The sequence below is a fragment of the Dipodomys merriami genome, unplaced genomic scaffold (genome assembly GCF_024711535.1).
Source record: "Dipodomys merriami isolate MVZ:Mamm:240054 unplaced genomic scaffold, mDipMer1.0.p SCAF_32, whole genome shotgun sequence".
In the NCBI taxonomy this organism is placed as follows: Eukaryota; Metazoa; Chordata; class Mammalia; order Rodentia; family Heteromyidae; genus Dipodomys; species Dipodomys merriami.
This window is the reverse complement of record NW_027204715.1, coordinates 523,945-551,782: the sequence shown is the minus strand read 5'-3', so window position 1 is coordinate 551,782 and position 27,838 is coordinate 523,945. Positions and strand designations below refer to the sequence as shown.

The window sequence follows — 27,838 nt, the reverse complement described above, 5'->3', positions numbered from 1 at the left end:
GACCCGGAAGCGCTCGGCGGCAGCAGAGCCACTTCCGGCGGCGCAGGCCGGGCCTCAGGCGGCCGCGCTGCCGCCAATCCGCCGCGGCCATGGGCAAGAAGCACAAAAAGCACAAGGCCGAGTGGCGCTCGTCCTACGAAGGTGCGTCGCTCGGGCCGGCGAGAGCAGGGGACGCCGAGGCCGGGCTGAGGGGACGGGGAGGGGACGCCGAGGCCGGGCTGAGGGACGGGGAGAGGACCGAGAGGCCGGGCTGAGGGGACGGGGAGAGGACCGAGAGGCCGGGCTGAGGGGACGGGGAGAGGACCGAGAGGCCGGGCTGAGGGACGGGGAGGGGACGCCGAGGCCGGGCTGAGGGGACGGGGAGAGGACCGAGAGGCCGGGCTGAGGGACGGGGAGGGGACCGAGAGGCCGGGCTGAGGGACGGGGAGGGGACCGAGAGGCCGGGCTGAGGGGACGGGGAGGGGACCGAGAGGCCGGGCTGAGGGACGGGGAGAGGACCGAGAGGCCGGGCTGAGGGACGGGGAGAGGACCGAGAGGCCGGGCTGAGGGACGGGGAGAGGACCGAGAGGCCGGGCTGAGGGGACGGGGAGAGGACCGAGAGGCCGGGCTGAGGGACGGGGAGGGGACCGAGAGGCCGGGCTGAGGGACGGGGAGAGGACCGAGAGGCCGGGCTGAGGGGACGGGGAGGGGACGCCGAGGCCGGGCTGAGGGGACGGGGAGAGGACCGAGAGGCCGGGCTGAGGGGACGGGGAGAGGACCGAGAGGCCGGGCTGAGGGGACGGGGAGAGGACCGAGAGGCCGGGCTGAGGGGACGGGGAGAGGACCGAGAGGCCGGGCTGAGGGACGGGGAGAGGACCGAGAGGCCGGGCTGAGGGGACGGGGAGAGGACCGAGAGGCCGGGCTGAGGGACGGGGAGAGGACCGAGAGGCCGGGCTGAGGGGACGGGGAGAGGACCGAGAGGCCGGGCTGAGGGGACGGGGAGAGGACCGAGAGGCCGGGCTGAGGGACGGGGAGAGGACCGAGAGGCCGGGCTGAGGGACGGGGAGGGGACGCCGAGGCCGGGCTGAGGGACGGGGAGAGGACCGAGAGGCCGGGCTGAGGGGACGGGGAGGGGACCGAGAGGCCGGGCTGAGGGGACGGGGAGGGGACCGAGAGGCCGGGCTGAGGGACGGGGAGGGGACCGAGAGGCCGGGCTGAGGGGACGGGGAGAGGACCGAGAGGCCGGGCTGAGGGGACACTGAGGCCGGGCTGAGGGGACACTGAGGCCGGGCTGAGGGGACACTGAGGCCGGGCTGAGGGGACCTGAGGCCTGGCCGAGGGGACGGGGAGGGGACAGAGAGGCCGGGCTGAGGGGACGGGGAGGGGACAGAGAGGCCGGGCTGAGGGGACGCCGAGGCCAGGCTGAGGGGACAGGGAGAGGGGACGCCAAGGCCGGGCTGAGGGGACGGGGAGGGGACAGAGAGGCCAGGCTGAGGGGACGGGGAGAGGGGACGCCGAGGCCGGGCTGAGGGGACGGGGAGGGGACAGAGAGGCCAGGCTGAGGGGATGGGGAGAGGGGATGCCGAGGCTGGGCTGAGGGGACGGGGAGGGGACAGAGAGGCCAGGCTGAGGGGACGGGGAGAGGGGACACTGAGGCTGGGATGAGGGGACAGGGTTCCTGGGAGAGAGGACACTGAGGCCATGCCCAGGGGTCTTGGGAGAGGTCCCTGGGAGTGGAGGGTGGCAGATGGAAGGAAGCTGGGGACCAGCTCACAGGGCTACGTTCCTTGGGTCCCGTCATGCCTGCCCTGCCTGGGTCCTGTCTTCCTGCCATCAGTTCAGGAGGACTTGCAGTTGGAGCCAAAGGAAGGGCGCTCAGGAGGGGTGATGGGGTCCTGGGAGGGAGAACCCAGGAACAGCCTTGGTACTCAGGTGAGGAGGATGTATTTGGAAGGGAGGGGACAGAAGTAGGACCTGACACTCCATGTCCCATCTTTTCAAGCTTCAGGGGCTCCCTGTGGAGCATCTTGGTAAGGCCCGTCCCCCACTCTTGGATCTGGGTTTCTCCCCTATGGTGGTCATAGGGGACGGGCAATTCAAGTAGTTTGCTCAAGTCCAGGCTGACCCCAGGATTTGTGTGTAGATTATGCAGACACACCACTGGAGAAGCCTCTGAAGCTGGTACTAAAGGTGGGCGGAAGCGAAGTGACTGAGCTCTCAGGATCTGGCCATGACTCCAGCTACTATGACGACAGGTCAGACCATGAGCGAGAAAGACACAGAGAAAAGAAGAAGAAAAAGAAGAAGAAGTCTGAGAAGGAAAAGCACCTCGATGATGAGGAAAGGAGGAAGCGGAAGGTAAGGACTGTTGTAGCCAGTGAGCCCTCAGAACATGACCATGAACCTTCGGAAAGCTGGGGCCAGTTGTATAATTCTGGTATCTTCAGACATCCCTTCTTAGCAGACCCTTGTGGTGGGTCTTGATTAATTCCCTGGAAAAAGGCTTCCCTTTGGACAAGACAGAAGTATGCAGCTCATGCAGCATTGGCCTGTGTGAGCCCACCACCTTTTGGCCTCTGACCCTCACAGGAAGAGAAGAGGCGGAAGCGGGAGAAGGAACACTGCGACTCAGAAGGAGAGGCTGATGCCTTTGACCCAGGAAAGAAGGTGGAAGTGGAGCCACCCCCAGATCGGCCCGTGAGAGCATGCCGGACACAGCCAGGCAAGGCTCTGCCCCTTAAATACCCTAGTCAGTGCATTGTCTGACCTGTGGTGGTACCACAGTCTTGTCCTTGAGGACTGACATTTTCTCAAGACCTGTTGTAGTGTTCTCTGGACTTGAAGTTTCTGCCTTACCTAAAGCAGGGGTTACCCAGTTACAGAGATTGTTTTTAACTCATGAAGAGTGGTTTAAATGCTCTTCAAGACCTCAAAAAAGCAAAACTGCACATGCTAGAGAGATCAATGATACAAGGCCTGCATCATCTAGACTATTTTCCTAGCTTCAGTTTGCCAATTTTTGGTCTAAAATTTGGGGTTATTTGCCTATTCCAAGTAGAACACTCTGAGGTCAGTGGTCATGTAGTAACCAGAGGCAAGTACACCAGTGGAAACACAGATAGTTCTCTTGGGAAGAAGGGACTGCCAGGTTCACCTGGGAGGCCTGGTATCACCTAAAGTGACCCACCCACTACAGGCTGCAGTAAATGAGGCTGGAGGTCGTCAGTATATTTTCATCCTGGGCAGTGTCTGCCAGGAATGGCATTTCAGCTGGAAGTTTTGCCTTTTGGATTTGCTGGCCCCAGTTTCTGCATGGAATTCTATTCCTGGGGCTTTGCACTTGGGTAAGTGTGTCTCCTTATGACTTGCAGCATCCTCTGGTTTGCAGATGACAGGGAAACTGAGGTAACTGAGTATTGAGACTTTGAACTTCAGAAAAGAGGACAAAGAGAAATCAGTGCTGGAATTAGTTATTCAAGCCATCAGGAACCACATGATAGAGAGTTCCAGAATCCCCATGCCCTTTGAGTCTCTATGGCCATTTTTCTTTTCAGGATTTTTTTCCTTGATGAAAACCATCTTCCATTTTCAAAGGTCAGCTAATGGTATTACTGTATGTTGCAGTCTTTAGGAGGTGGGGCTATGCCCTGCCTGGAGTAGCTCACTACTGCAACGTAGCTCACTGCTGCAGTGTAACTCACTGCCTAGTGTATCTCACTGCTCTGTGTAGTTCACTGCAGCATGTAGCTCACTGCCCCGTGTAGCTCACTGCCCAGTGTAGCTCACTGCTGTGGTGTAACTCCCTGGACTTTCTCAGGGCCTATGGTAGTGTCCCCTGGACTTGAAGTTTCTGCCTCACCTAAAGCAGGGGTAAACCAGTTACAGAGATTTTCTTTAACTCATGAAGAGTGGTTTAAACGCTCTTCCATACCTCAAAAAAGGAGCAAAACTGCACATGCTAGAGAGACCAATGATACAAGGCCTGCATCATCTAGACTATTTTCCTAGCTTCGGTTTGCCAATTTTTACTCTAAAATTTGGAGTTATTTGCCTATTCCAAGTAGAACACCCTGAGGTTAGTGGCCATGTAGTAACCAGAGGTTGCTGCTGTGGAGAGCCATGATAGTTACTGGGCATGTTGTTGGTTATATCAGGGCAGACAGTGAACAGGAGTCTGCAAGCCAGCATCATTGCTCATTGGTTGGCCTTATCTACATATTATGTTCTGTACACCCAGCACAGCCCCAGTGACCTCAGGAGTTAATTTGGGGTGATCAATCGGGAAGGCCATGATTGCCAACTGTGGACCAGAGACGCAGTTGACAAACAGCCTTATAAGTCCCTCCCTCTTGCGCATGTTCATCCCTGGTTTGCAGAGGAGGAGTCTGGTAAAAAAAATAACCAAGAAATCCAGGACCAGCTCTGTCATATTTTTGTTTCCTCCTATCTTGTCTAAAGCATATTGGGGGCTGAAAGCAGCTTGGTGGGCAGTAGCTTTATGTGGCCAGCTTCTGGAGTCTTGAGATATGCTGAGCTGATAGGAGCCAAAGACAATTGTCACTTAAGCTTTAAAGGCCGTGAGCTCCAAACAGATGACGTTGAAGCTTTTGGAGGAAGAGAACCAGTCTTTGCATTTGACGCTATGTTCTTGGCTTTTCTTTTTAACTGGCAGCTGAAAATGAGAGCACACCCATGCAGCAGCTCCTGCAGCACTTCCTGCGCCAGCTCCAGAGGTAATTCAATCCCATCTTCCTCTAGGAGTCTGAACTTCATATCCTCCACCTGTGTACACACCTACCACCTCCAGAAATCTCAACCCCAAGTTTCCTCCACCTGTCGTTATCACATCCTCTAGAAGTCTAAGCCGCATGTCCTCCACCTGTGCACACATCCACCTCTAGAAGTCTGAACCCCCGTGTCTTCCCCCTGTGCACACATCAACCTCTAGAAGTCTGGACCCCAAGTATCCCCCAGCTTACAGACACCCACCTCTGTAGACATTCCCAGCTCCTCTAAGGGTGGGCAAACTGCAAGTAAAGGACAGCACTTACGCCAGAGTGCAGCTGGACCAGGATTTCTACTGGACTTGCATGTCAGGGATGGAGCTGAGGCACTGGTTGTAGCATATTTTTTATTGTATTCAAAATTCCTATCACAACTTTAAAATGCATTAAAATTACAATTTTTTTGTGATACTGAGGATTGAACTCAAGGCCTCAGGCTTGCTAAGTAATACTCTGAGACTTGGAGCTATACTCCCAATTACTTTCTTTTTCTCTTGTATTTGTGATAGAATCTAACTTTGGGGCTGGCCTCAAATCAAGCCCCTCCGGCCTCCTAACTACCTGAGATAAAAGTGTACACCATCATGTTTGTCTTATTTTTTACTTTTGTAAGGCAGAGAAGGGGGGAAGATGGGGAATACTGGAGCTTAAATTCAGGGCCTAGACACTTAGCTTTTTCTTTCAAGGTGGTGTTTTACCACTTGGGCCACAGATCCACTTCCAACTTTTTATCAGCCAATTGAAGATAAAAGTCTCACAGACTTTTCTACTTGGTCAGGCTTTGAACTATTATCCTCACATCTCAGTCTCCTGAGTAGCTAAAGATTACAAGTATGAATCACCCAGTGCCCAACTATTTTTTATTTTTAAGAAGCAAATTTAGAACTGTGCACAGTAGTTTATGCATATAACCTTAGCTACTTAGGAGGCAGAGAAGGAAAATCAAGGTCAAAGGCCAGCCCTGGCAAAAAGTTAATGAGATTCTGTCACAATAACTGGGTACAATACTGGCACTTCAGACTCCAGCTACAGCTGGAGGGTAAAGATAGGACAGTTGTAGTTTAAGGATCATCCTGGGCAAAAAGATTAGACCCTAGATGAACAATTAATGAGAGAAAGGAATGGGGGCATGACTCAAGTGGAATGCCCACCTAGCAAGTACAAGGGTCTGAGTTCAGACCCTGAGTACTGCCACACACCAAAAAAAAGCAAATTTAAAAGTTGATTAGTTATATCAAATTTTGACTGTAAAGAGTTTTGTATGATTTAGGAATCTAGATTTTAGAATCTTTCCACTTCAAAGATGTTTTTGCTTTCAGAAAAGATCCTCATGGGTTTTTTGCATTTCCTGTCACCGATGCAATTGCTCCTGGGTATTCAATGATAATAAAACACCCAATGGACTTTGGAACAATGAAAGACAAGATTGCAGCTAATGAATACAAGTCAGTGACAGAATTTAAGGTAACTCAGTTTTATTTTTCCAAAATAATTGTTGCAAATCTGTTGGTGTGGGCATGGGTGGTAAACACTTGGCTCTCTTGGGGTTGTTTCCAGTTGAAAACATTCTTGGAAGATGATTTTGTGTTTAGGCAATGGTTCACAAAACAATGTAAGGTAGATTGGTTGTCCTGATTTATGATAGTATTTTGTAGTCTAGAAGCTAGACTACATGCTTTGTGCTATTATAAATGTACAAATATGGTTTGATTGGTTAGTTTTTTTTTTTATGTGCCAGTTTTGGAACTTGGACTCGAGGCCTTTTGCAGTCTTGCTTGGCTTTTTCAGCTAAAAGTTGGAGTTCTACCACTTAAGTCATACCTCTAGTTCCAGCTTTTTTCAGGTTAATTGGACCTAAGAATCTCTTGGATTTATTTGCCTGGGCTGGCTTTGAACGGTTATCCTCAGATCGCAGCCTCTCAAGTAGTTAGGATTACAGACATGAGCTACTGGTATCCAGCTTGTTTCTTTCCCTTTTTGAAGTGTCTGTGCGGGCATAGACAGAACTTCTTCCAGGCAATGATATGTCCTGGCTTGAGAATAGATATCAAAGAATGTCTATGATTTTCCTAATGTTTAGCTGAGTCTTGGTGTTTAATATTGTTACCTCTCTTGAGTATTTTGCACTCTGCTTCTTTGTTCTGGCTGGATGAGTTAGGAACAGGGGAGAAGATGAAGTAATGCTTGTTAACATTGGCATTGGTGTATAGAAAGGAGCATCAGGCTGCTTTCTCCAGGCTGAGTGACTGGTAAAGCTTAACTTTTCTATTCTTACTCACTGATTCAAAACCACAGTATATCAAAGGAGAGAGGCACTTTTTAGGATGGACTGGTAAGGCCATAATCTAGTTTTCTAATTCACACCCCAATCCTATCTGGTCCAAGCTGTGGACCCCCTTGTGAGCCCTCTCCAAGCAATGGAGTTATGAGGTAAACAGCATCCACACCACTACATACATAACTAGAGAGGGACAAGCTTCCTAGGCTTGGCCCAGCCCACTGGTGCTGGCCCAGTGCTGGTGGATGCATACTGCAGCCTGCTGTCAACAGCGGGGCTGACTTCAGTCACACAGAGCTCATCTAGGGGAGCATGTGCTGAGGAATTGGGTAGGATATTACAACATTAACTTTCTAAATAATTTCCTTTTGTGACAAATTCTTCCGTAAGGCCATCTTTATTTGAGGGAGATTATTTTTCTAATTCACAAAGACAACTATTTATAAACAGAATTTTCAGTTTCTTTTCTGTGAAAAAGAGACCACTTTGTGCCTACCCTTACTTAAAGGAACCAGACAAGTTGCGTTAGACATTTATCTTAGTTCCTTCCAAAGAGAGAGAGGGGACTGGAAGAAAGAAGGAAGCACAGAATGTATTCATTTCTCCTAATAAATGTATTACACTCAAAAGAAAGTTAGAGACTGACCAGCTCTCACTGGAAAACTTTTCATGTAAATAAAGACCTATGAAAACCTCTCTGAGTTCTTAAAAATTACTTTAGTTCAAAGTTAGCAAGTTTAATTGGTTTCTACTCAAAATTCAGCCCTTCCCTTTTGGCCCATTTTGACAAGAACTGAGACCCTGTTGTGTGTATGTCTCCTCAAGGCTTGATGGATTCTCTGTTTCTCCTTCTCAGGCAGATTTCAAACTGATGTGTGATAATGCAATGACCTACAATAGACCAGACACTGTGTACTACAAGTTAGCCAAGAAGATCCTGCATGCGGGCTTTAAGATGATGAGCAAAGTAAGGAAACCACTAACAGTGAGCCAGAGAACCAGAGCTCTGTTCTAACTTTCTGTGACTCTTAGGCTCACAGAGAACGACATGCTCCATCCATCTGCCACGCTGACCCTGGTGCTGACCCCTGCTGTAGGCCACCCTCTCCTCCAGGCATCAGCCCTCCTGCTGCGGGATGCAATGTAGCTGGATGTCTCCTGTAGGGTTGGTGGATGGTCATGATCTGGGTCAGTCTTGCTGGATCACAGCCAGCAGCTTTATGGGTTTGCTTTGTGTGGTGGCCTCGCTGAGCTTTGGCGGCACATACCTATCCTCCTTGGCTTTCCAGATTGCTGCTATGAGCCAGGCTGCATGTGTCTCCTGCAGATCAGGGCCACTTGCTGTGCTCCTCTGCCCCCATCACACCCCTCCACCAGCTCTGGGCTATACCTCTGGGTACTGAGCACCCTCAGCCACTCCCGCTGCAGTGCCTGGTAGTGGTTAGGCCAGGTGAGGCTGTGGCCATCTCATGCCATCCATCGTCACGGTGCTGTGGCTGTGAGGGAGAGGTAAACTCCTGCTGCTCTGTCCTTTCTGATTCTAGGAGCGGCTGTTAGCTTTGAAGCGCAGCATGTCGTTTATGCAGGACATGGATTTTTCTCAGCAGGCCGCTCTCTTGGGCAGTGAAGACACAGCAGTTGAGGAGACTGTCCCCGAGGTTGTCCCAGTGCAAGTAGAGACTGCCAAGAAATCCAAAAAGCCGAGTAGAGAAGTCATCAGGTAAGGCTCTATGGCAGCCACCAGGAGGACAGCGTGCACTGAGGAGGCAGAGGAGCCTGGTGTCACTGGGCTGAAGGCCTTTCCAAACCTACAGTGAGAGAGGGAAGTGGCTGTCCTTTCTTGCCTACTCTGAGGTGAGGGTTGCATAGGTGATGTCAGCACTGTTATCATAGGTATCTGCAGACTCCAGATACCACAGGAAAGTTCCTGCCATCTCCTTTCACTGTCCCTAGAAGCTTGTGTACTGATGGATCTGGGGCACAAGAGCATCAAGACAACCCTCTGGCCATTAGCTGGTCTTTGCTGTGTATAAGTGCCGTTTGCTAGTGTCTGTTAACCCCTTCCTCAGTGCACAGCATCTGTGAGAGCATCTGATCTTCGCTGTATGTAAGTGCCGTTTGCTAGTGTTTGTTAGCCCCCCCCCAATGCAGAGCATCTGTGAGAGCCTTCTTGCCCCCCTCCAGCTCTTCTCTGTCCAGGGTACAGGAAGTTTGTGGCCCATTTGGCACCCACACTCAGGAGACACAATGCCTGAGTTGGCCTTTTCAGCACTAGAGGGAAGAGCAGCCCAGAGATCAGCATTAAGAATGTGTGGACACTTCTGAACAGCTCCCCATTCTTCAGGCCATAACTGGTAGAAGCCTTCAGGAGCCCCTACTCCTTTTTATAGGTAACAGCCTGGGGCTTCCGGTCTACCCTGTTTCATAGAGGCTAGTTCTTGAAACAGAAGTGAAGTCCCTTCAGTAGCTGAGGGTTTTTTATTTGTTTTATTCATTGCTGGTACTGGAACTTGAATATAGGACTTTGTATTCTTGCTTAGCTTTTATGCTCAAGATTGATGTTCTGCCACTTGAGAATACCATGTACCACATACCTCTACTTCTAGCTTTTTGCTGGTTAATTGAAAATAAGTCTCATGGACTTTTCTGTACAGCCTGAGCTTGAACCCATGATCCTCAGATATCAGCCTCCTGAGTAGCTAGGATTACAGGTGTGAGCTACCAGTACCTATATTTTTTTCTTAAATCATTTCTTCTATTTTATTTAACTTTTTGTTGTTGTTAGTATCTGAACTGCACAGAGTTTCAGGAGTTGATTTGAAAGCTCTTTGATGAAATCCTGGTCAGTTACATAACTCCACTTTCCCAAGGTTGTGTGGCTGCTCTGACTGTTTTGAGCTGCTGGTGGGCTCACTCTGTCACTCACAGAAGGAGTGATAGGGTGCCATGTAGAAGATGGAAGAGGACTATTCTGTTTACTCTCCATACTTCACTTTAGCAGTAAACAAGATAGCTGAGTCCAGGTCATGCCTTATGGCCTGGGGTTGCATGAAGTTGAGAGAGAGGAGAATGCGTTTCTTCATGAAGTTCCACATATGCCACTGAACTTCATGTTGTCCCTCTGGTCTCTCAGTCCTCCACCTGGAGGACAGAGTCTGTCCATTGAGTCTTGCTGGGCAATAGTCTGGGTGCTGGACAATGGTCCACTTGGTTTGTGGAGTTGAGAGTTTTTAGGATACGGTGGCAAAGAGTTGCAGTGGTGTGTGTGTGTGTGTGTGTGTGTGTGTGTGTGTGTGTGTGTGTGTGTGTGTGTGTGTGTGTGTGTGTGTGTGTGTGTGTGTGTGTGTGTGTGTGTGTGTGTGTGTGCAGTGGTGTGTGTGTGTGTGTGTGTGTGTGCAGTGGTGTGTGTGTGTGTGTGTGTGTGTGTGTGTGTGTGTGTGTCCGTCCCAAATATGAGAGGCCCCCAGCATCAGAAGCAGTAGTTAGTTAAGGGTCGTGCTGATGGTCTGCCCTCCCCTGAGGAGCCTTGACAACAACTCACAATAGCATGTTCCTGTCCTGGCTTCGCAGCATACTGTAATAGAGCAGCGCATCCTCCCAGCAGGCTCTGCTCCTGCTGCAGCATCCCTTTGCCAGTAGACCCATGCCCAGAGAGGGTCTAGAGAGAAGCTGGCACCATGGAGGGTGGCAACTCCTCCAGGGGAGCCCAGGCCATCCACTGATCTAGCCAGTCCTTTGTGCTGCTTCTCCTGGGCAGTGTAGAGGACCGTTCTCCAACTGGCCCACAACCTGGCTGCTGGTAACTGTAGCTCTCAGTCTAATACCTTTCATATCTATAAGCCATGGCATTTCCTTCTTTATTTCTGTTGCTGTTCCTAAGATAACAGTGTTTAACTGAGACATACAAAGCACAGGTCTGCTTGGCTTGTGCTTTTCACTATGATGACAGCATTTGATCTTGCTGTGGTTAGAATGTGAAAGGGAGGTTAAGCTTTACCCCTCACTGCCCAGCCAGCCTCTGTGAGAGGCACCTCAGCAGAGGCTAGGTTAGGTTCTGACTAAACGGGGCAGGCTGTGCTTGTAGTGATGTTTGATATACCTGCTTGCAGCTGCATGTTCGAGCCTGAAGGGAATGCCTGCAGCTTGACAGACAGCACTGCAGAGGAGCACGTGCTGGCCCTCGTGGAGCACGCCGCCGATGAGGCTCGCGACAGGATCAGCCGCTCCCTCCCTGGCAGCAAGGTAGTGCACGTGGTTCTGCCACTAAGGAGAGCCCCAGCCTCAAACTCCAGTGTGTCCTCACAGCCAGACACAGGTCTTCATCATGAGCACCATGGGGACCCCGTGCCACCCTTTATGCTAGAGTAGTCCAGGCCAAACTCTCTACTAAAGTAGGTGAGGGTGTGGCTTAATGGTAGAGTTGCTTGCCTAGCATTAGTGAGTTTCAGGTTCTAGCACCACAGAAACAGCTACAAAACTTGAAGGTTCATTTTTGCCTATTTTTTTTCCTCCTCTTTTTGGTAGTGGTACTATGATTTGAACTCACTTCTGCTTGCTAGGTTGTTGATCTACCACTTGAAATATGTTGCTTCTTTGGTTTCTTTGTTTTTTTCCCCAGCCCTTTTTTTACTTTTTTTTTCTAGGTAGATTTTCATCTCCTGTCTTTGCTGGGCTGACCTTAGATCTTCCTGCCTACCCCTCCCCTTCCTTCCTGTGCTCCTTCATACCTGGGGTGACAGGTGCATATTACCACACCTTGCTTGTTGAGATGAGATCTCAAACCTTGACTTGATTCTCTTGCTTGCCACCTCCTCAGTGGCTGGAATTAAAGGTGTGAACCACTGTGTCTGGCTGCCTTTCTTTTTTGAATATGCCTACTAGAAGTCTGAGTCATCTGTGCCCACACGGCAGTTCTGCTCCTGGGCAGTGCTGAGGACTGTTCTCCAGCTGGCCCACAACCTGGCTGCTGGCCTTAACTGTTGCCCTCAGTCTGTTTAATACCTTTCATGTCTGTAAGCCATGGAGTTTCCTTCTTTTTTTCCTTTTCCTGGACTCAGCTCTTTTTCCAGTGAACTCTGGCTCCTTTAATGAAGAACCTTGTTTAGAAACAGACCCCCCACTCTCAGTGAATCTGAAGCACTCTCAGGTAGAGCCAGGTTACACATGTGTCTGCACACCAAGTATTCTTGGGGCTTCTGGGCAGAAACCTTTAGCCACACTCATGTTACCAGGAAGTACACATGTGTGTGTACACGTACTTGTACTCCTGTGGCTTCTACTCATGTTTGCATTTGCTGAAAACCCTGCCCTCTACCAACCCTCTGTCCCATTCACCTGCATCCAACTCCACAAGCCCACTTCTCTGTTGTGCCAGATTTCCCCTCCCCACTTCCTACACCCTACCCACCTCTTCCTCCTGTGCTCAGGTGTCATCTGTCCCTGTATAGCTATGTCCCCTACCCCACAACACAGTACATGTCAGCACATTAGTGTCTTGTCTGCCTGAGTCTTCTGATAGCTTTTGACAGAACAAGTTGTTGGGTGGTGAGTGTTGAGTACAACTAATTTCTATGTGCTTTAGATGGAGGCTGCAAATCATCAGACGCTGGTACAATGCTTGCTTTTCCTCATTTTGTACAAATATAAACTTTTAATTACATCTAGGTCAGAGTGTTTGCTTGAAAAGTACCCTCTTTCGAAAGGGTCACAAGGAACTTGAGACTTCTTTTTTTAATAGATATAAATAGGTGTTTTCACTTGCAAGCTGGTCAGTCCTTGACTCCAGAGGACATATGAGAGAGAATCTCTGCTGTTTGTTCCTGGAAGAATTGTGGCCTTGTGGCCTTTGGATTTACCCAAGCTAAAGCCTTCTCTCTGGTTAACACATCATTTGTGCTCCAGTAGAAGGCCACAGTTCCCTTGTGGAACAATACTCAGATGTTACCTGCTTGCAGATGGGCTACCTGAAGAAGCTGGCAGATGGGAGCCTGCTCTACAGCGTGGTGAATGCAGCTGAGCCAGATGCCGATGGTGAGTGCCCTGCAGGGCTTGTCTGTCTGCTGCCACATAGTCCTCTGAGCTCTGTGCATGTAACAAAGGGCACGAGTTTTGTGTACACAGGACAGCGACACTGCTGCCCAGCTTCCTGTTTCTGCACATGTCCATGTACAGAGTAAGCCAGTAGATATTGTCAAGAGTAGGTGGCAGCCAGGCCTGTCAGGTTCTTGGAGTGGCATCAGCCACCTGAGTTGTGTTTATATCACTTTACCAGCAGCTAGAGTGCTAGCTTGGGCGCTTTGTTGAAGCTCAGTTGTTATAGAAGGAAGATTCGCCAGTATTTCTGGAAGGTCTGGTGGAGGTGTGAATAATGTGGAGATATCCTGTCCTAGAGTGAGTGCACATGGGGCCATGTCCCCCTAGTGTGAGTGCACATGGAGACATCTCCTCCTAGAGTGCACATGGGGCCATGTCCTCCTAGTGTGAGTACACATGGGGCCATGTCCTCCTAGTGTGAGTGCACATGAAGCCATGTCCCCCTAGTGTGAGTGCACATGGGGTCATGTCCTCCTAGAGTGAGTGCACATGGGGCCATGTCCTCCTAGTGTGAGTGCACATGGGACCATGTCCCCCTAGTGTGAGTGCACATGGAGACATCTCCTCCTAGTGTGAGTGTACATGGAGATATTTCCTCCTAGTATGAGTGCACATGGAGACATCTCCTCCTAGTGTGAGTGCACATGGAGACATCTCCTCCTAGTGTGAGTGCACATGGGGCCATGTCCCCCTAGTGTGAGTGCACATGGAGACATCTCCTCCTAGAGTGAGTGCACATGGAGATATCTCCTCCTAGTGTGAGTGCACATGGGGCCATGTCCTCCTAGTGTGAGTACACATGGGGCCATGTCCTCCTAGTGTGAGTGCACATGGAGACATCTCCTCCTAGTGTGAGTGCACATGGGGCCATGTCCTCCTAGTGTGAGTGCACATGGGGCCATCTCCTCCTAGTGTGAGTGCACATGAGGCCATGTTCCCCTAGTGTGAGTGCACATGGAGACATCTCCTCCTAGTGTGAGTGCACATGGAGACATCTCCTCCTAGTGTGAGTGCACATGGAGACATCTCCTCCTAGTGTGAGTGCACATGGAGACACCTCCTCCTAGTGTGAGTGCACATGGGGACATCTCCTAGTGTGAGTGCACATGGGGCCATGTCCTCCTAGTGTGAGTGCACAGGGAGACATCTCCTCCTAGTGTGAGTGCACATGGGGCCATGTCCTCCTAGTGTGAGTGCACAGGAGACATCTCCTCCTAGTGTGAGTGCACATGGAGACATCTCCTAGTGTGAGTGCACATGGGGCCATGTCCTCCTAGTGTGAGTGCACATGGGGCCATGTCCTCCTAGAGTGAGTGCACATGGGGACATCTCCTCCTAGTGTGAGTGCACATGGGGCCATGTCCTCCTAGTGTGAGTGTACATGGAGACATCTAGTGTGAGTGTACATGGGGCTGTCCCCTCCTAGCGTGAGTGCACATTGGGCCATCACCTCCTATTGTGAGCACACTCAGACCTCATGCTAGTCCCTTCCACAGCTTCCATGTCTGGTGTCCTCCTTTGTGCCCTCTGTGCAGTTCTTCCTATCAGCTCCCTCCATTGGTCTCTGTTCTAGTGTTGTTCCTCTACTCAGCAGGGGTGTTTCGTTTTCTCAGTGTGTGCTGAGATGTGTGTGCATAAATTCTGACTGTCGGAATGGCCGTGTTTTCCATGAGAGATGAGACGAGGTGATCGACACTTAGGAGTTTGATGTTCTAGTCAGAAGTGAGGAGGAACTGTTCTGATCCTTGAGTATTGTTTGCATGGTAGTCTGGTACAGTTAGTGGGCCATCAGCTAAGTGAGTGGAGGGGCCACTTTTTTGTTATAGTAACATGGAAAGGGAGATTTCGTGGAGGTGCTGAGTGAGCAATTTCAAAATGCTAAAAGTATTTCTGGTGTCATGGTCAACAGACATGAATTTTAATTTCATTCACTGTATTGTCTGGGGTAGTTGTAAGATGGAACTGAAACGTAGTCAGTCCCATAAATTTATTTTTAGGTGGTCACTGTAGAGTTAGGTCTCTCCCCATCCACCCTTTCAGTCCATTGTGCTGTAGTGGGGTTAGGTCCCACCTGCTCACATCGCCCTACATCTTCCCACAGAGGAAGAGACACACCCTGTGGATCTGAGCTCACTCTCCAGTAAGCTGCTCCCAGGCTTCACCACGCTGGGCTTCAAAGATGAAAGAAGAAATAAAGGTGAGTGTGGTAACCAGAGAGGGAGCCCATGGGAACGGAACTGAAAGGCAGCCAAGACTCTGCTGATAATGGAGTGGTGAAACAGCTCCTTCCTGTAGGATTTTCTTCACATAGCTTTATTGCTGTTTCTACATTAATATTTTAAAACTAAGACTAGTTAAAAATAATAGGTAGCCAGGCGCCAGTGGCTCACACCTGCCATCCTAGCTACTCAGGAGGCTGAGATCTGAGGATCGCGGTCAAAGCCAGCCCAGGCAGGAAAGTCCGAGACTCTTATCTCCAGTAAATCACCAGAAAACTGGAAGTGGCACTGTGGCTCAAGTGGTAGAACGCTTGCCTTGAGCTGAAGACCTGAGGGGACAGCGCTCCAGCCCAGAGTTCAAGCCCCATGACCAACAACCAAAAAAGTAATAGGTAAAGTCACACTTGGTAACAACTGTGCTGACTGAGCTTCCTGAGGCTCTCCTCAGGGCAAGACTGGCCACCTTGCCCTGGTGGGAGCCTGCAGGTGGTTGCTGAGGAGGAGCTGCAGTGTCCTGCTGCAGACCTATCATGTTCTATCCACTTGAAGCGTGTGCCCTGGGTGCTCGGCATGTATGTTGTGCACACATCATCCTAAAGCTTTTCTACATACAATGTTTTAATATGTATATGCATATTGTAAGGCTTGCTTTGGTGTGGGGTTTTTGTGTGTGTGTGCATGTACATGATAAATCTTGCTTTGATGTGGGTGTTTTTTGCATGAGGCTTAGTTTGTGCATATTATGTGTGTATATCATGAGGAGGGTTAGTTTGGTGTGTACATGTTTGTATGTCTGTACCTGCATATATGTGTGTATTTAAGACTGGATAGCAGGCTGGTGCTCCTTTATGAGTTTGCCTTAGGGAGAACTGCTGTCTTCCTTACTTTTCGGGACAAATAGCTGTTTGTGCTCAGTATGCTTCTATAACTTTTAGTAATTTTTTGAGGTACAAAGTGTTTTACAATCCTGATGAACACATTTATTTTCATCTTTTGGATTTTTCCTTGTGTTTTCTGTTTGAAGCCTTTTTTCAGAAACATCTTCCTTAAGGTCAAGATATATTTCTGTCTGCTCTCATTTCTACTTTTTTCTATTGCTTTCTATGACTCCTGCCTACACTGTGCCCTCAGAGGGTCAACTTGGAGTCTGCACTGACTGCTTCATGGAGAGTGCTTCTGCTTCTCATCCTTGTTTCAGCTTTGCCACAAACCGTCTTTCTTGCGCTGGATAGCTGGGTGTTCCCTCCAGACTTTACCACAAACACCAGCTCCTTGCGCTGGATAGCTGGGTGTTCCCTCCACACTTTGGCTTATGGGTATCATCTTTCTGGAATGTGTTTTTCTGCCGCTCTGTTAAAATCCTCTCTGTTTGGCTTCCTTTTAAATCAAGTCTTCCACAATGCACAGTTTACCCATACCCTTGCTTTCTCAGCCTCTCCTTCACTGCAGTTGATAACTTTTCACTTTGCTTTTGAGTCCTTGTCTTTGTCCTCTGATGTACTTCTAAATGGAAGCCATTCTGTCCCAAGGGGACATTTGTATTGCTACCTAGAGGGAGAGGATAAACCATAGCACCTCATGGGGATAGGCCAAGGATGCTGCTTCCGAGTACAGAACACAACTGGCAACAGAACTCACAGTCCATGATGGCATTACTGAAGAAGTGGAAAAGTCCACCTGTTCCTCTGCCCAGCCACCTCCATGGTCACCAAGTCTGGTGTTCTTCCTCTGCCCAGCCTCTTCCTGTGGCCACTGAGCCTGGTGCTCTTTCTGCCTAGACAGACTGTGAACTCATTGTTGTATCTCCTGGGTCAAGAGCAGACCCTACCTATGTAGGTTCAACTCCTCATGGCTTTTGCCAGAGAGGATCCCATGAACTCATCCCATTGTTAATCCAGGAGGCATGTCCCTTACAGCATGAATGAGCAGCCCTTGCTCTGCAGCCCTGGTCCACAGAGTGAATGGGTTCTACTGGTCACCTAGTTTCCACTGCTGCACTTAGCTCAGCAGTGGAAACTTGATGGAACAGAGAAGGGCCAGGGACCGCAGTGGGGACTCAGCGAGGAAGGAAAGGAGGGCCAGGGAACCACCTAAAGGAGACACCGCTTGGTTGTATGGATCTGACATCCTCCTGGTTCTCTCACAGTCACCTTCCTCTCCAGTGCCAGCACTGCACTTTCTATGCAGAACAACTCCGTGTTTGGTGACTTGAAATCAGATGAGATGGAGCTGCTGTACTCGGCCTATGGAGACGAGACAGGAGTGCAATGTGCGCTGAGGTAAGGCAGGTGCACGGCAGTGTCCAGGAGCCCTTGCTTGGTGTGTGGTGTGAACTATTTCCTAGTGAATAGTTCAGGGCCCTGCAATAGATAATGCTGGCAGCAGGGGCAGAAGTGTAGTAGGAATTCCCACATTATTTCCAGCTGTCCATTCTGGTTGGCTGCAAGCCAGTCTTAAAATTGAGGTAATTCAGGCTAACTTGGACTTCATTTATGATGATCCAGGCCATAGTGTGCTAAAAATTACGTGTTTAGCTACTGAGGAGGTAGAGATCAGGAAGATTATAGTTTGAGGCCAAGTTGGGCAAAATGTTTGCAAGATTGTCAACCAATAGCTGGATATATTCTGCTCAGTCTCCCAGCGATATTGGAGCCTGAGCTTGGGAGGATGGTGTTCAAGAACAGCCTGGACAAAAAGTTTGCAAGGTATTATTATGCCAACAGAATAAACTAACAATGTGGAGGGAAGTGTAAAATGGAACCGTAGTCCTGGTACAGTCCTCAACAAAAAGTGAGTAAAAAATAACCAGTGTGAAAAGAAGACTGAAGGCAGGACTCAGCAATAGCATGCTTGCCCAGCAAGCATGAACTGAGTTCAAGCCCAAGTGCTCTCAAAACAACACCTAACAGGTTCTAACCCCCCCAGCTGCTCAGGAGATTGAGATCTGAGGTTTGAAGCCAGATTGGGGAAAAAAAATCTGAGACTCATATCTCCAGTAAACCAGCCAAAAGCCTGAAGTGTAGGTGGCCCAAGTGGAAATGTGCCATCCTTGAGTTGAAAAAGCCAAACAAGAGCATAAGACCTAAATTTAAGCCCTAGTATTACCACAAAGAGAAGAGAGAATGTGTGCTTTTACCTGTTTAGTCCAATTGTGTATGCTCACTAAGTTTTATTTCACACTGAGAAATGTTTCTCAGTGGCTTGTTCATCAGCCGGAGCCACTGTGAAAAGGCTCCATAGGCAAGATTTGGCCAACAGACCTCCCTGCTGGAGGCCTGGAGGCTGCATGTCTCTAGGACCTGGTTTGGCATTCTTCTCCCCTGTCCTTATGTTGTGTTCCTCTGTGTGCCGTCTGTCCTGACCGCCACTGTGGGGGCAACAGGCCAGATCAGGGGTCAGCCTAGTGACTGAAAAGACTTATCTCAAATACACTCCCATTCGGAGGCACTGGGTCAGGACTGTAGCCGATAGACTGTGTAGGGTGGTGGAAAATTCAGCTTGTAACAGAGACTAAAATAATCCTTAGCCAGAAATGTAGTGATACATTTCCATAGAACTTTTTTGTTTGTAGTTTTTGTTTTCTGGGGTCATCTTTGTATAATTCTAGTAATTTTTATGGCTAAAGTATAAATTCATTTTAAAGGTAAGTATAAAGTATAAGCACATAGAGTCTAACTTCATTTTCGAAGATAGAGTGTGCAAAATTTATTTAGCCTTTTATCAAATAAATGAATATCAGATTTGGGGTGTGTGTATAAAAAAGAAGTAGAATGGAGGAGTTTCTTTTGTAGAGAAGTGAGGGCTGGGGGGCCAGCATTCAGGGCCCAGACTGGCCCAGCAGGCCACAGTCCCCAAGCTTCATTTGTGCTCAGCTCAGCTCCTTCAGGACCCCAGGGGCAAGTTGTCCCCAGATCATCTACATCCCATTGCATTCCCCATGTGGGTGCTCCCAGAACCCAAGATCTACACGGCACTGCCTGACAGCTACAGGAAGCAACACAAAGCTGGTGGTCCAGGCGAGGGTCGACTGATGGGCACTTGGGCCTTTGCCTTCCTCTGGTCACAGTGTTCCCAATAATGGCTTCCCTTGTCCACTGGCTTCATGACCAGCCCAGCCCTCCTTGTTCCTCTGTGATGTTCTGTGTCTGAAAGCCCATGGGAGGCTATGCTTGGTGCTTTTGTCCTGGCGTTGTAGATGTTTGTTCCCTACCTAGATTAGATTTTACTTAATTGTTCTTAAGCTAATGTATCCATAGGATTTGAAAACCAAGGTGGAACCAAAAAGTGTGTACAGAATCTCTTTCCCTTCCCTCTGTCCTACCCACCACTGTATACTTCCAGGCTGCAGTACTTTTAAATTGAAGCTGGTGTATTTGAACATCTATCTTACAGAAGTTAGATAGCATGAGTTATACTCTAATGGATTGGGTACCGGTGAATGTATACCATCCCTGCCTTCGGTGGCTCCTGCCTATCATCCTAACTACTCAGGAGGCTGAGATCTGAGGATCACAGTTCAAAGCCAGCCCAGGCAAGAAAGTCCGTGAAACTCTTATCTCCAATAAACCACCAGAAAACTGGAAGTGGCTCTGTAGCTCAAGTGGTAGAGCGCTAGCAGTGAGCTGAAGAGCTGAGGGACAGCGTCCAGGCCCAGAGTTCAAGCCCCACAACTGACCAAAAAAAAAAGAAAGACTACTTCCCTGGATCTTTTAAAGAAATTTTGGCCATTCCACTTTGGAAATCTCTGTTCTTCAAAAGTACCCTTTCTGGGTAATCCGTAGAGGATTATCTGATGGAGGCTCTGAAGTCAGGAACTCAGTCACTGGAAGGCAACAAAACTTCAAAATTAGAGGCCCATTCTCTCACATAATCCTCTTCTAGCCTGCAGGAATTTGTGAAGGATGCTGGAAGCTACAGCAAGAAAATGGTGGATGACCTCCTTGATCAGATCACAGGTGGAGATCATTCAAGGATGCTCTTCCAACTAAAGCAGGTGGGTTGTGTATACCATGTGTCTTTGTGCACAGGCTCTGGGCCCCATTTTTGGTGTTGCTTCCTGTGCAAACTAGTCCAGCTGGGCTTCTAGAATGGGTTGTATTTAGGTGACCAGCTTATAACAGCTGCTTATCTTCCAAAGAGCTTGCCATGTTTTCATCAGCAGTCATAAATCAAAATCCCTTCCATCTGCCATGATTTTACTTTGTCTTGAGGACTTCCTTTTGGTATTTCTCACCACACAGATTTGCAGACAGTAAGCTCTTAGCTTTGCATGATGTGAGGGTGAAAAGCATGTATACATGGAGTGGTCCCAGCATTTGCCCCCTGGGACTTTGGTGTGCTAGACACTTGATGTCATTTCAGATGTTACAAATGCTCTACTCTCTTTTATTGTTTGTCTTGCATTTTTTGTGTAGATAATTTATGTTGCTATGGCTTCAACTTCAGATTCATCAGAACCATTTTCTTGCCTTTTTTAAACCCTGTTGTTAGTTACAGCCTGGGACACTTTCATTTAAAATACTAGTCTTTCATCTCTAAAATTCCATTTGGTCCTTTTTAGATCTATTCTCTCACATTGTATTCGTGTTTTGGTAAATACCTGAGCACATACGTAATATTGAAGGCTTTATTCAGTGACTCCAGCATCTCTCTGACATTATGGAACTGTCTCTGTTGATGGCTCATTGCCTGCCGCTGATCTGTGGTATGTTCAGAAGCTCTGGATTTATTTCATAGGGAATCTAGCCTTGATGGTCTAGGAGACAACCACCAGCCATGTGTGGCCACTTAGAAATGTGAATGTGGCTAGCCTGAGTTTAGATGTGACCAAAGTGTAAACTGGAATTTAGAATTTTGGAAACAAATACAAAACAGGAAATATACACTTTTTACATGAGTTATATGTTAGAATTAAAATGTACTCAACATGGGTGATTAGGAAGTGAATATAATTAAAATATATACACTAATAATATTTAATAATAATTAAAATATATACACTAATAAACCATTAGTCTATAAAATAAAAGATAAAACTTACAAATTTGGAGATAAAAAATTCACAATATATTGGGTAAAATTTGTTACAAATAACTGCAAATTAAGAGAATTTTAAACTGGCACCAGGTGTTCATACATAGCAACTCAGGAGGCTGAGATCTGAGAATCTCAGTTCAAAGTCAGCCCAGACAGACAAGTCTGAGAGACTTCTATTTAATCAACAAAAAGCTGGAACTGGAGGTATGACTCAAGTGGTAGAATGCCAGTCATGAGGCAAAAAGTTGAGAGCATAAGGCCCAAGACCCCCTGTTCAAGCCCCAGTACTGGCACACACACATGCACACACACGCACACACACATACACACAAATGTAATTTTAAGTGTAGCTGCTAGAAATTTTCAAATTTAGTATGTGCTTATAGTATTTTTCTATTGGGTAAAAGCTGGTTGGATTTTATGTTTTCTCTCTTTTTTTTTTTTAATTGTGAAAATACCATATAGAGGGGTTACAATCACATGGGCAAGGTAATGAGTACATTTCTTATCAAGCATTGTTGCCTCCTCCTGTGTTTCCCCTTACCATCCTTTCCCATCTCCCCCTACCCTTCCCCCCCTGCCAAAGTTGTAAAGTTTGTTTTTCGACCTAACGCCTTGTACATCTCATTGCAATGGGTCCACCTGTATCCCTATTTAAACAATTTGTTTTTTCTCTTCCCCTCCACAACATACCAACATCAAATACAGTGAAAACATGGGTTATACCATGGGAGAGATTTATATATATTTATTTTGTTGCTGGTCCTGGGACTTGAATGCTGGGTCTGGGTACTGTCCCTAGGCTCTTTTTGCTCAAGGTAGTGCTGTACCACTTGAGTCACTGTGCCACTTTGGCTTTTTCTGTGATATTGGAGATAAGAGTCTCATGGACTTACCTATCCGTCTGGCTTCGAACTGCAGTCCTCAGATCTCACCCTCCTGAGTAGCTAAGAATATAGGCATGGGCCACTGGCACCCAGCTGTTTTCTTTTTAATTATATTGATGTTTAGTTTGACAAAAAGGTAAACTTCCAGGTATCACCTTATCCTGTCAGGTAGCATCAAGGATGGCCCTTACTCCAGAGCTAATTTAGTCTTAATGCTGAGGAGTGGCCCAACTTTTCTAGAAAGTTTCTGCTCTGTCCACATGGGCTTGGAGAGGAATTTGGTTCATGGCTCCCAGGGTTCTCCTGGCCTCAGCCTGCTTTATACATGCACAGATGAGTATAAAGACCCTGCAGTCTCTCCAGAAGCCTTCCTACTAGTGTGAGCATAGTCCACGCTCTGGTTGCCATCTTCCTGCTGAAGATTCTTAACAGATGGGAAGCCACCCTGGGCACACGTCTTTCTATGCTTTGTCAGTGAGACAGGAAGGAACTTGCTAGCTGTGGTCCTGAAGTGACACTGCACTGTCAGCTAACCCTTGAGTTCTAGGTGATCATATTGCACTAGAGTTGAATAATTTCAAGTGCATGACAGCATTAAATGATAATCAGCATTAAAGCATGTAAAATTAGTAGCCTTTTCTATGTGGAAACAAAATGATAGCCACATTCTAACAAGAGTTGGTGAAAATCACAGCACAAAGGCATCTCAAATATTGTTTTGGCTTAAAGTCATGGATTCTTTTGCAGAATGTGTGTAAAAGTAGAGCACTTTTAAGGTCATAGCCTGTTGGAGCCAGGACCAGCTTGCTGTAGAAAATGATGACCACCTCAGCAGGGATGGAGTTTCCATCTCTGTCAAGATGGCCCCAGCATGTTGTGTCCAAGCTGAACTGCTGGACCTGTGTTCTTAAGTTGTCCTTCAACTACAGGTGTAGCCTTGCACATCCTCCTGCCCACACCACTTACCCCTAGGCACCTTCCTTGGAGCACTTCTGGGCATTCAGCTAGCACAGCAAATGCTTCTCCTGCCTCACTGCCAGCTGGAAGAGTCGTGAGAGCCCAAGTCAGTCCCTGCACGTAGCAAAATGTGATGAGGCGGTGAACAGGGCAGTGTTGCTGTGTGTGTGTGCAGAGCGTGAAGGAATACCCCGAAATGTAAGACTGCATTGGAAAAACTGCTCTCTTACCTCATTCCTTTGCAGAGGAGAAGTGTTCCCATGAGGCCTGTGGATGAGATGAAGGTGGGTGTCTCCAGTGTGAAATAGAGGCCCAACCTGAGGTTTGTTCAGGGGAGGGCCATAAGCCCTTGCAGGGAGTGGCAAGATGACCTCATGTCAGTCCATTTAGGAACCACCTCTGCTTTAGTGACCTGAGGGGAGCTCTATGCTACAGAACATTGATCCAAGCACAGTGCCAGGAGTTTCAGAACAGTGGTCCCATGAGGCCAGCCTTGGGCCACTCACATCCTTGAGCTACTCAGAGCCAGTAGCAAGCATGGTCTGGCATGGTGGGCAATTCCGTGGGCCATGCTGCAGTGTCACCACTGACCAGTAGTGATCCTTGAGCCTCCGGTGATCAGGTGGGGACTGGGTGAGGGCCCTTGGGAAATTTTGGAGACCTGAGCATTGATTGAGGGCAAAAGCTGGGCAGCAAGAAGCAGCCCAGAACCCTAGAGAAATGCGGGCTTACTCTCAGAATGGTCCTTGCTGGCAAGAGAAAGCCTTGGTTTTGAATTATGCCTCATTACTCCTGAAAAAGGTCATGGGCCCATTAGAGTCTATGTGTCTGTCTGTGGCATGCTCCCTTCCACAGCCCCAGAATGCCTTGTGAATCTTGTACAAAGTTAGCAAAGGATGGTTTGCTCCAAGTAGATAGCAAAGTTACCAAGGGCGACACTAGTCTGAGTTGATGTTTAATGTGAATTTGTGCATCTATTCATGAACTCAAATCCTGGGTCTTGTGGACTGCTGCTTCAAGGACAAGGGATGGGCTCAAATTTAGTACATTATATGTCATTTCTGCAGCTAGCATTAACTATCCCTTGCTTCATTTATAGCTTACCTTCACTGTTGCTCAATGCTTACCTCAACTCCTACAGGTTGGCGATGCCTTGGGAGATGGCAGTGGCTCTGTCCTGGATTTCATGTCCATGAAATCCTACTCTGATGTCTCTCTGGACATCTCTATGCTCAGCTCTCTGGGTGAGTCATGCCTGGGTACTTGCTCATGTGGCTGATGTGTGTAATGTAGAAAGAGCAAAATGTTTGCTTTCCCTATGTTCCGAGAGCTGCCCTGGCAAATGGGACTCATGGGGACTCCAATTTGCAGACACTCGTCAGAAGCATAGAAAAGTGATGTGGGACTCTGAGGATTGAAAGGGGGACCCATCTTGGAACCGAACCCTCAGCCTGGGAGTTGACACTGTCTCAGGGAAACAGTATCAGCTGTGCTGAATTAGAGATGTCCAGCTATGTGCTGAAAAGTTGGGCTCGGTCTGGTATCACAGGTGCTGTGGTGGGCTAGGAATGGGGGTCAGCAGTGGTAGAGTGCCTTGGGTTCTATCCATAGTACCACCAAGGAAAAAAGCATAGTGTGTGAGACAGTATGAAATAATTCATTAGTGTTTGTGTTTTTTTGTTGTTGGGAGGTTACTGGAGTTTGACCTCAGAGTCTCAAGGTTACCGTGCAGGTACTCTATTGTTTGAGCCATGCCCAAAGCCCTTGTTGGTAGTTATTTTTCAGGTAGGGTCTCATGTTTTGACCTGTGGCTGGCCTTAGACCATGGTCTTTCTTTGTGTTTCCTGTGTTGCTAGGATTACAGGTCTGAGCTGCCATGCCTACCTTATTTTTTGAGATTTTTGCTAACCTTTTGTCTAGGTTGGCCTCCAACCACAGTTGTCACAATCTTGCCCCCCAAGTAGGTGGTATCATAATTACATGCTACCATATTTGGCCCCGGGCACCCTTCAGCCGATGTGTGGCTACATGGGAAGATCTCTGCTGTTTTAGGCCCACCCTGTATAGAATCTTATAGCCTCGTACTGGTCTTCTCTGTCATTCTTATGGCTTGATCTGTTACAGCAAGAGATAGAATCAGCAGAGGGAGTAGGTACATGGGGTGTGTCCAGTGCAGTCACACAGGTAGGCTCCAGTGCCTGGTGCATCTCCTTCCAGGACAAAGGTTGGGTGGTCCAGGCTGTGCACACAGTTTTGTATCTGTGGTTATGGAACCCCTCAGGGGCATCAGCTTTCCTGAGGACAGTCGCCAGGCTGCACACCAGTTACTCTCTTTCTTGATACTCATAGGAGTTTTCTTATAGTTTTCAGAAGTTTGTAATATTCTTGGATTTGTTTTTCTTTAGATAAATTAATTCTTAGACTTATATCCACATTCCTTTGGTCAAATATGGAAATAATTTTTCTTTACTACCCACAGCCCATTCTTTTTTTAAGACCCCAGTTCTATGTGTAAGACCCCTGGACTGCTGAAGTTGGCCACATTGACCTACCACCTTGCTGATCTGTCATCAGTCTGGGTTGGTGGGGCTGTACCTTTATAAGGGCTTGACACCAGAAACCTAGTTGGTGGCATACAGGGCATCAGAGACATGTCCCTGAGCTCCTAGTTTATCTGTCAGCCTCTGGAGACCTCCCTGGCAGTTGTGCCTTCCCTCAGGCTCAGGTCTTGCTTTGCTGAGATGGAGAGGACATACATCCTGCTGGGTCTCCTTGGTTCTAAGCCATGAGCAGGGTTGAAGGCCTGTTCTGTGACCCCTGTTGGATGCTCTGCAGCTCTCCTCGTTTGAGGCAGGGGGCTAGTGTCATCTGTTACTTCATTGGCCCAGATCTCAGCCTAGTGTGTACCAAGAAGCTGAGATTCAGTGGGACACTTTGCTTGAGTCTTACTCCCTGGGAGTTTGCATCCCTAGCCCGCTCTCCTCTGCTGTGTATCCAGCTGCAGGCCAACCCACAGGGCCTCACCAGTATCCTGTCAACCCCATTTGCAGGGAAAGTAAAGAAGGAGCTGGATCATGACGACGGTCACTTGAACTTGGACGAGACAGCGAGACTCCTGCAGGACCTGCATGAGGCACAGGCGGAGCGTGGAGGTTCCCGGCCATCATCCAACCTCAGCTCCCTGTCCAATGCCTCTGAAAGAGATCAGCACCCCCCAGGTATGCTGCCAGTGGGTCTGTTGGTAGGAGCCCAAGAGTGGTGGTAGGTCAGGCCCACAGGTCTGGGAGTGCAGTCTTGGTGTAGGAGTTTGCAAGCTCTTGGCTTTGCGCGCAGGCCTTTGACCAGCCCCAGGACCCCTGGTTGGCACAGAACCATGCCTTGGAGCCAGGTGGAACTCGAGTATCTATTTCTGTTCCAGATCTGTCCCTCAGGGCCTTCTGCCATTCCAGATTTTTGTCCCAGATTGTGTGTTAGCCAGTGTGTATGCTTTAGTGTTCCTAGGGGACAATCAGACTATGTTCAAGAAGGGAGAGATCATAGCACAGGAACCTGAATGAGTGTTTTGGCCATGTGTGGCAACAGATGTTGGCTCCATGGCTCCTTGAAGGCACTTGAACACATCAGGTCCTGCCATTCTGTCTTTTTGTTGTTACTCTTGGTGATGCATGTGAATGAGGCACATAGTCACCACCCAGCTACACCAGTCTCCAGTGCTTTACCTCCCATGGGAAAACGGAACCACGTTCTGTAGGCAGAATAAATCCTGACCTTTTCCAGAGAAAAAACATTCCAGGGGTGTGGCCAGAGCCAAAAGGACTTGTGTTTTTGGTCCCATTCACCTTACATTGAAAAGTCAGGTGTAAAGTGAGGCCACTCCTATCCAGGAGGTCCACCACAGCTCTGTCTGCAGGAAGCCCTTCTCGCCTGAGTGTTGGGGAACAGCCAGATGTCACCCATGACCCATACGAATTCCTCCAGTCTCCAGAACCTGCAGGCTCATCGAGGAACTAACTTGTAGGTAATCCCGGGTTTTTTTTTTCTTCCTGAGTTTTATTTGCATGTAGTTTTTTCTTCCTGAGACAAACGTTTGTCTTTCTTCTCTGGCCTTTGGCAGTGTCCTGGGAGTTGGTGGCTTGTCTGCAGTCACATCAGCCGCGGAGGGACAGCAGCACTGTTTAGTCCTGTGAGTTCCAAGCAGTGAAAACCACATAGAGGGTCTGCAGCTGATCGCACAGCTGTGCTGAGTGCCAGCATGTGGATCGAGGCTTCTTTGCTGGTGTGGGGGCACAGATGAGGCCCAGTCTTCATTCTGTCAGAGTCCTACACATCTCCAGCATAGTGCGTTTCTCAGCAGACCATAGAGGATCAGCACGGGAGCCCATGGGGAGCCCAGGCAGGCTGAGTAAGGCAGTTTCTTCTTCTGGTATGATGGCTGAGCCTGAGGAAGGTGATGTTCTGCTGGGAAACTGTGAGCCGGACTGCGAGGTATTGTGAAGTACTCAGAGCTGTAAAGAGTTTTGTAATTGGATGTGTTTACTGGGTACCTGCTTGTATTTGCAGAATACTGTAAACACAGATCCTAATAAAGAGATTTCTAAAAATGGA

The 27,838-nt window shown here is 48.5% G+C and overlaps 1 protein-coding gene across 9 annotated transcripts; it reads left to right on the top strand.

The window, feature by feature from the left end:
• The first annotated feature begins 37 nt into the window (after positions 1-37).
• Positions 38-27,838, top strand: Brd9 (bromodomain containing 9). 9 transcript variants are annotated; one of them, XM_070042129.1, is made up of 17 exons: positions 38-141; positions 2,123-2,337; positions 2,569-2,701; positions 4,652-4,712; positions 6,083-6,227; positions 7,898-8,008; positions 8,649-8,761; positions 11,151-11,283; positions 12,996-13,071; positions 15,236-15,331; positions 17,500-17,632; positions 20,235-20,346; positions 23,479-23,517; positions 24,375-24,477; positions 26,284-26,451; positions 27,144-27,251; positions 27,348-27,838. In XM_070042129.1, the coding sequence occupies exons 1-16, from the start codon at positions 90-92 to the stop codon at positions 27,242-27,244; spliced, it is 1,791 nt and encodes a 596-aa protein (XP_069898230.1). In that variant the 5' UTR covers positions 38-89; the 3' UTR covers positions 27,245-27,251; positions 27,348-27,838. The 9 variants fall into 9 exon arrangements, with proteins under 9 accessions (XP_069898230.1, XP_069898227.1, XP_069898229.1 ...); XM_070042126.1 differs by having other exon boundaries at positions 27,132-27,251; XM_070042128.1 differs by having other exon boundaries at positions 8,646-8,761.

Coding starts and splice junctions, on each gene's coding strand:
- Brd9 (XM_070042121.1), top strand. CDS start 90: ATGGGCAAGAAGCACAAAAAGCACAAGGCCGAGTGGCGCTCGTCCTAC. Junction 142..2,122: donor GTGGCGCTCGTCCTACGAAG/GTGCGTCGCTCG, acceptor ATTTGTGTGTAG/ATTATGCAGACACACCACTG. Junction 11,284..12,995: donor GCTCCCTCCCTGGCAGCAAG/GTAGTGCACGTG, acceptor ACCTGCTTGCAG/ATGGGCTACCTGAAGAAGCT.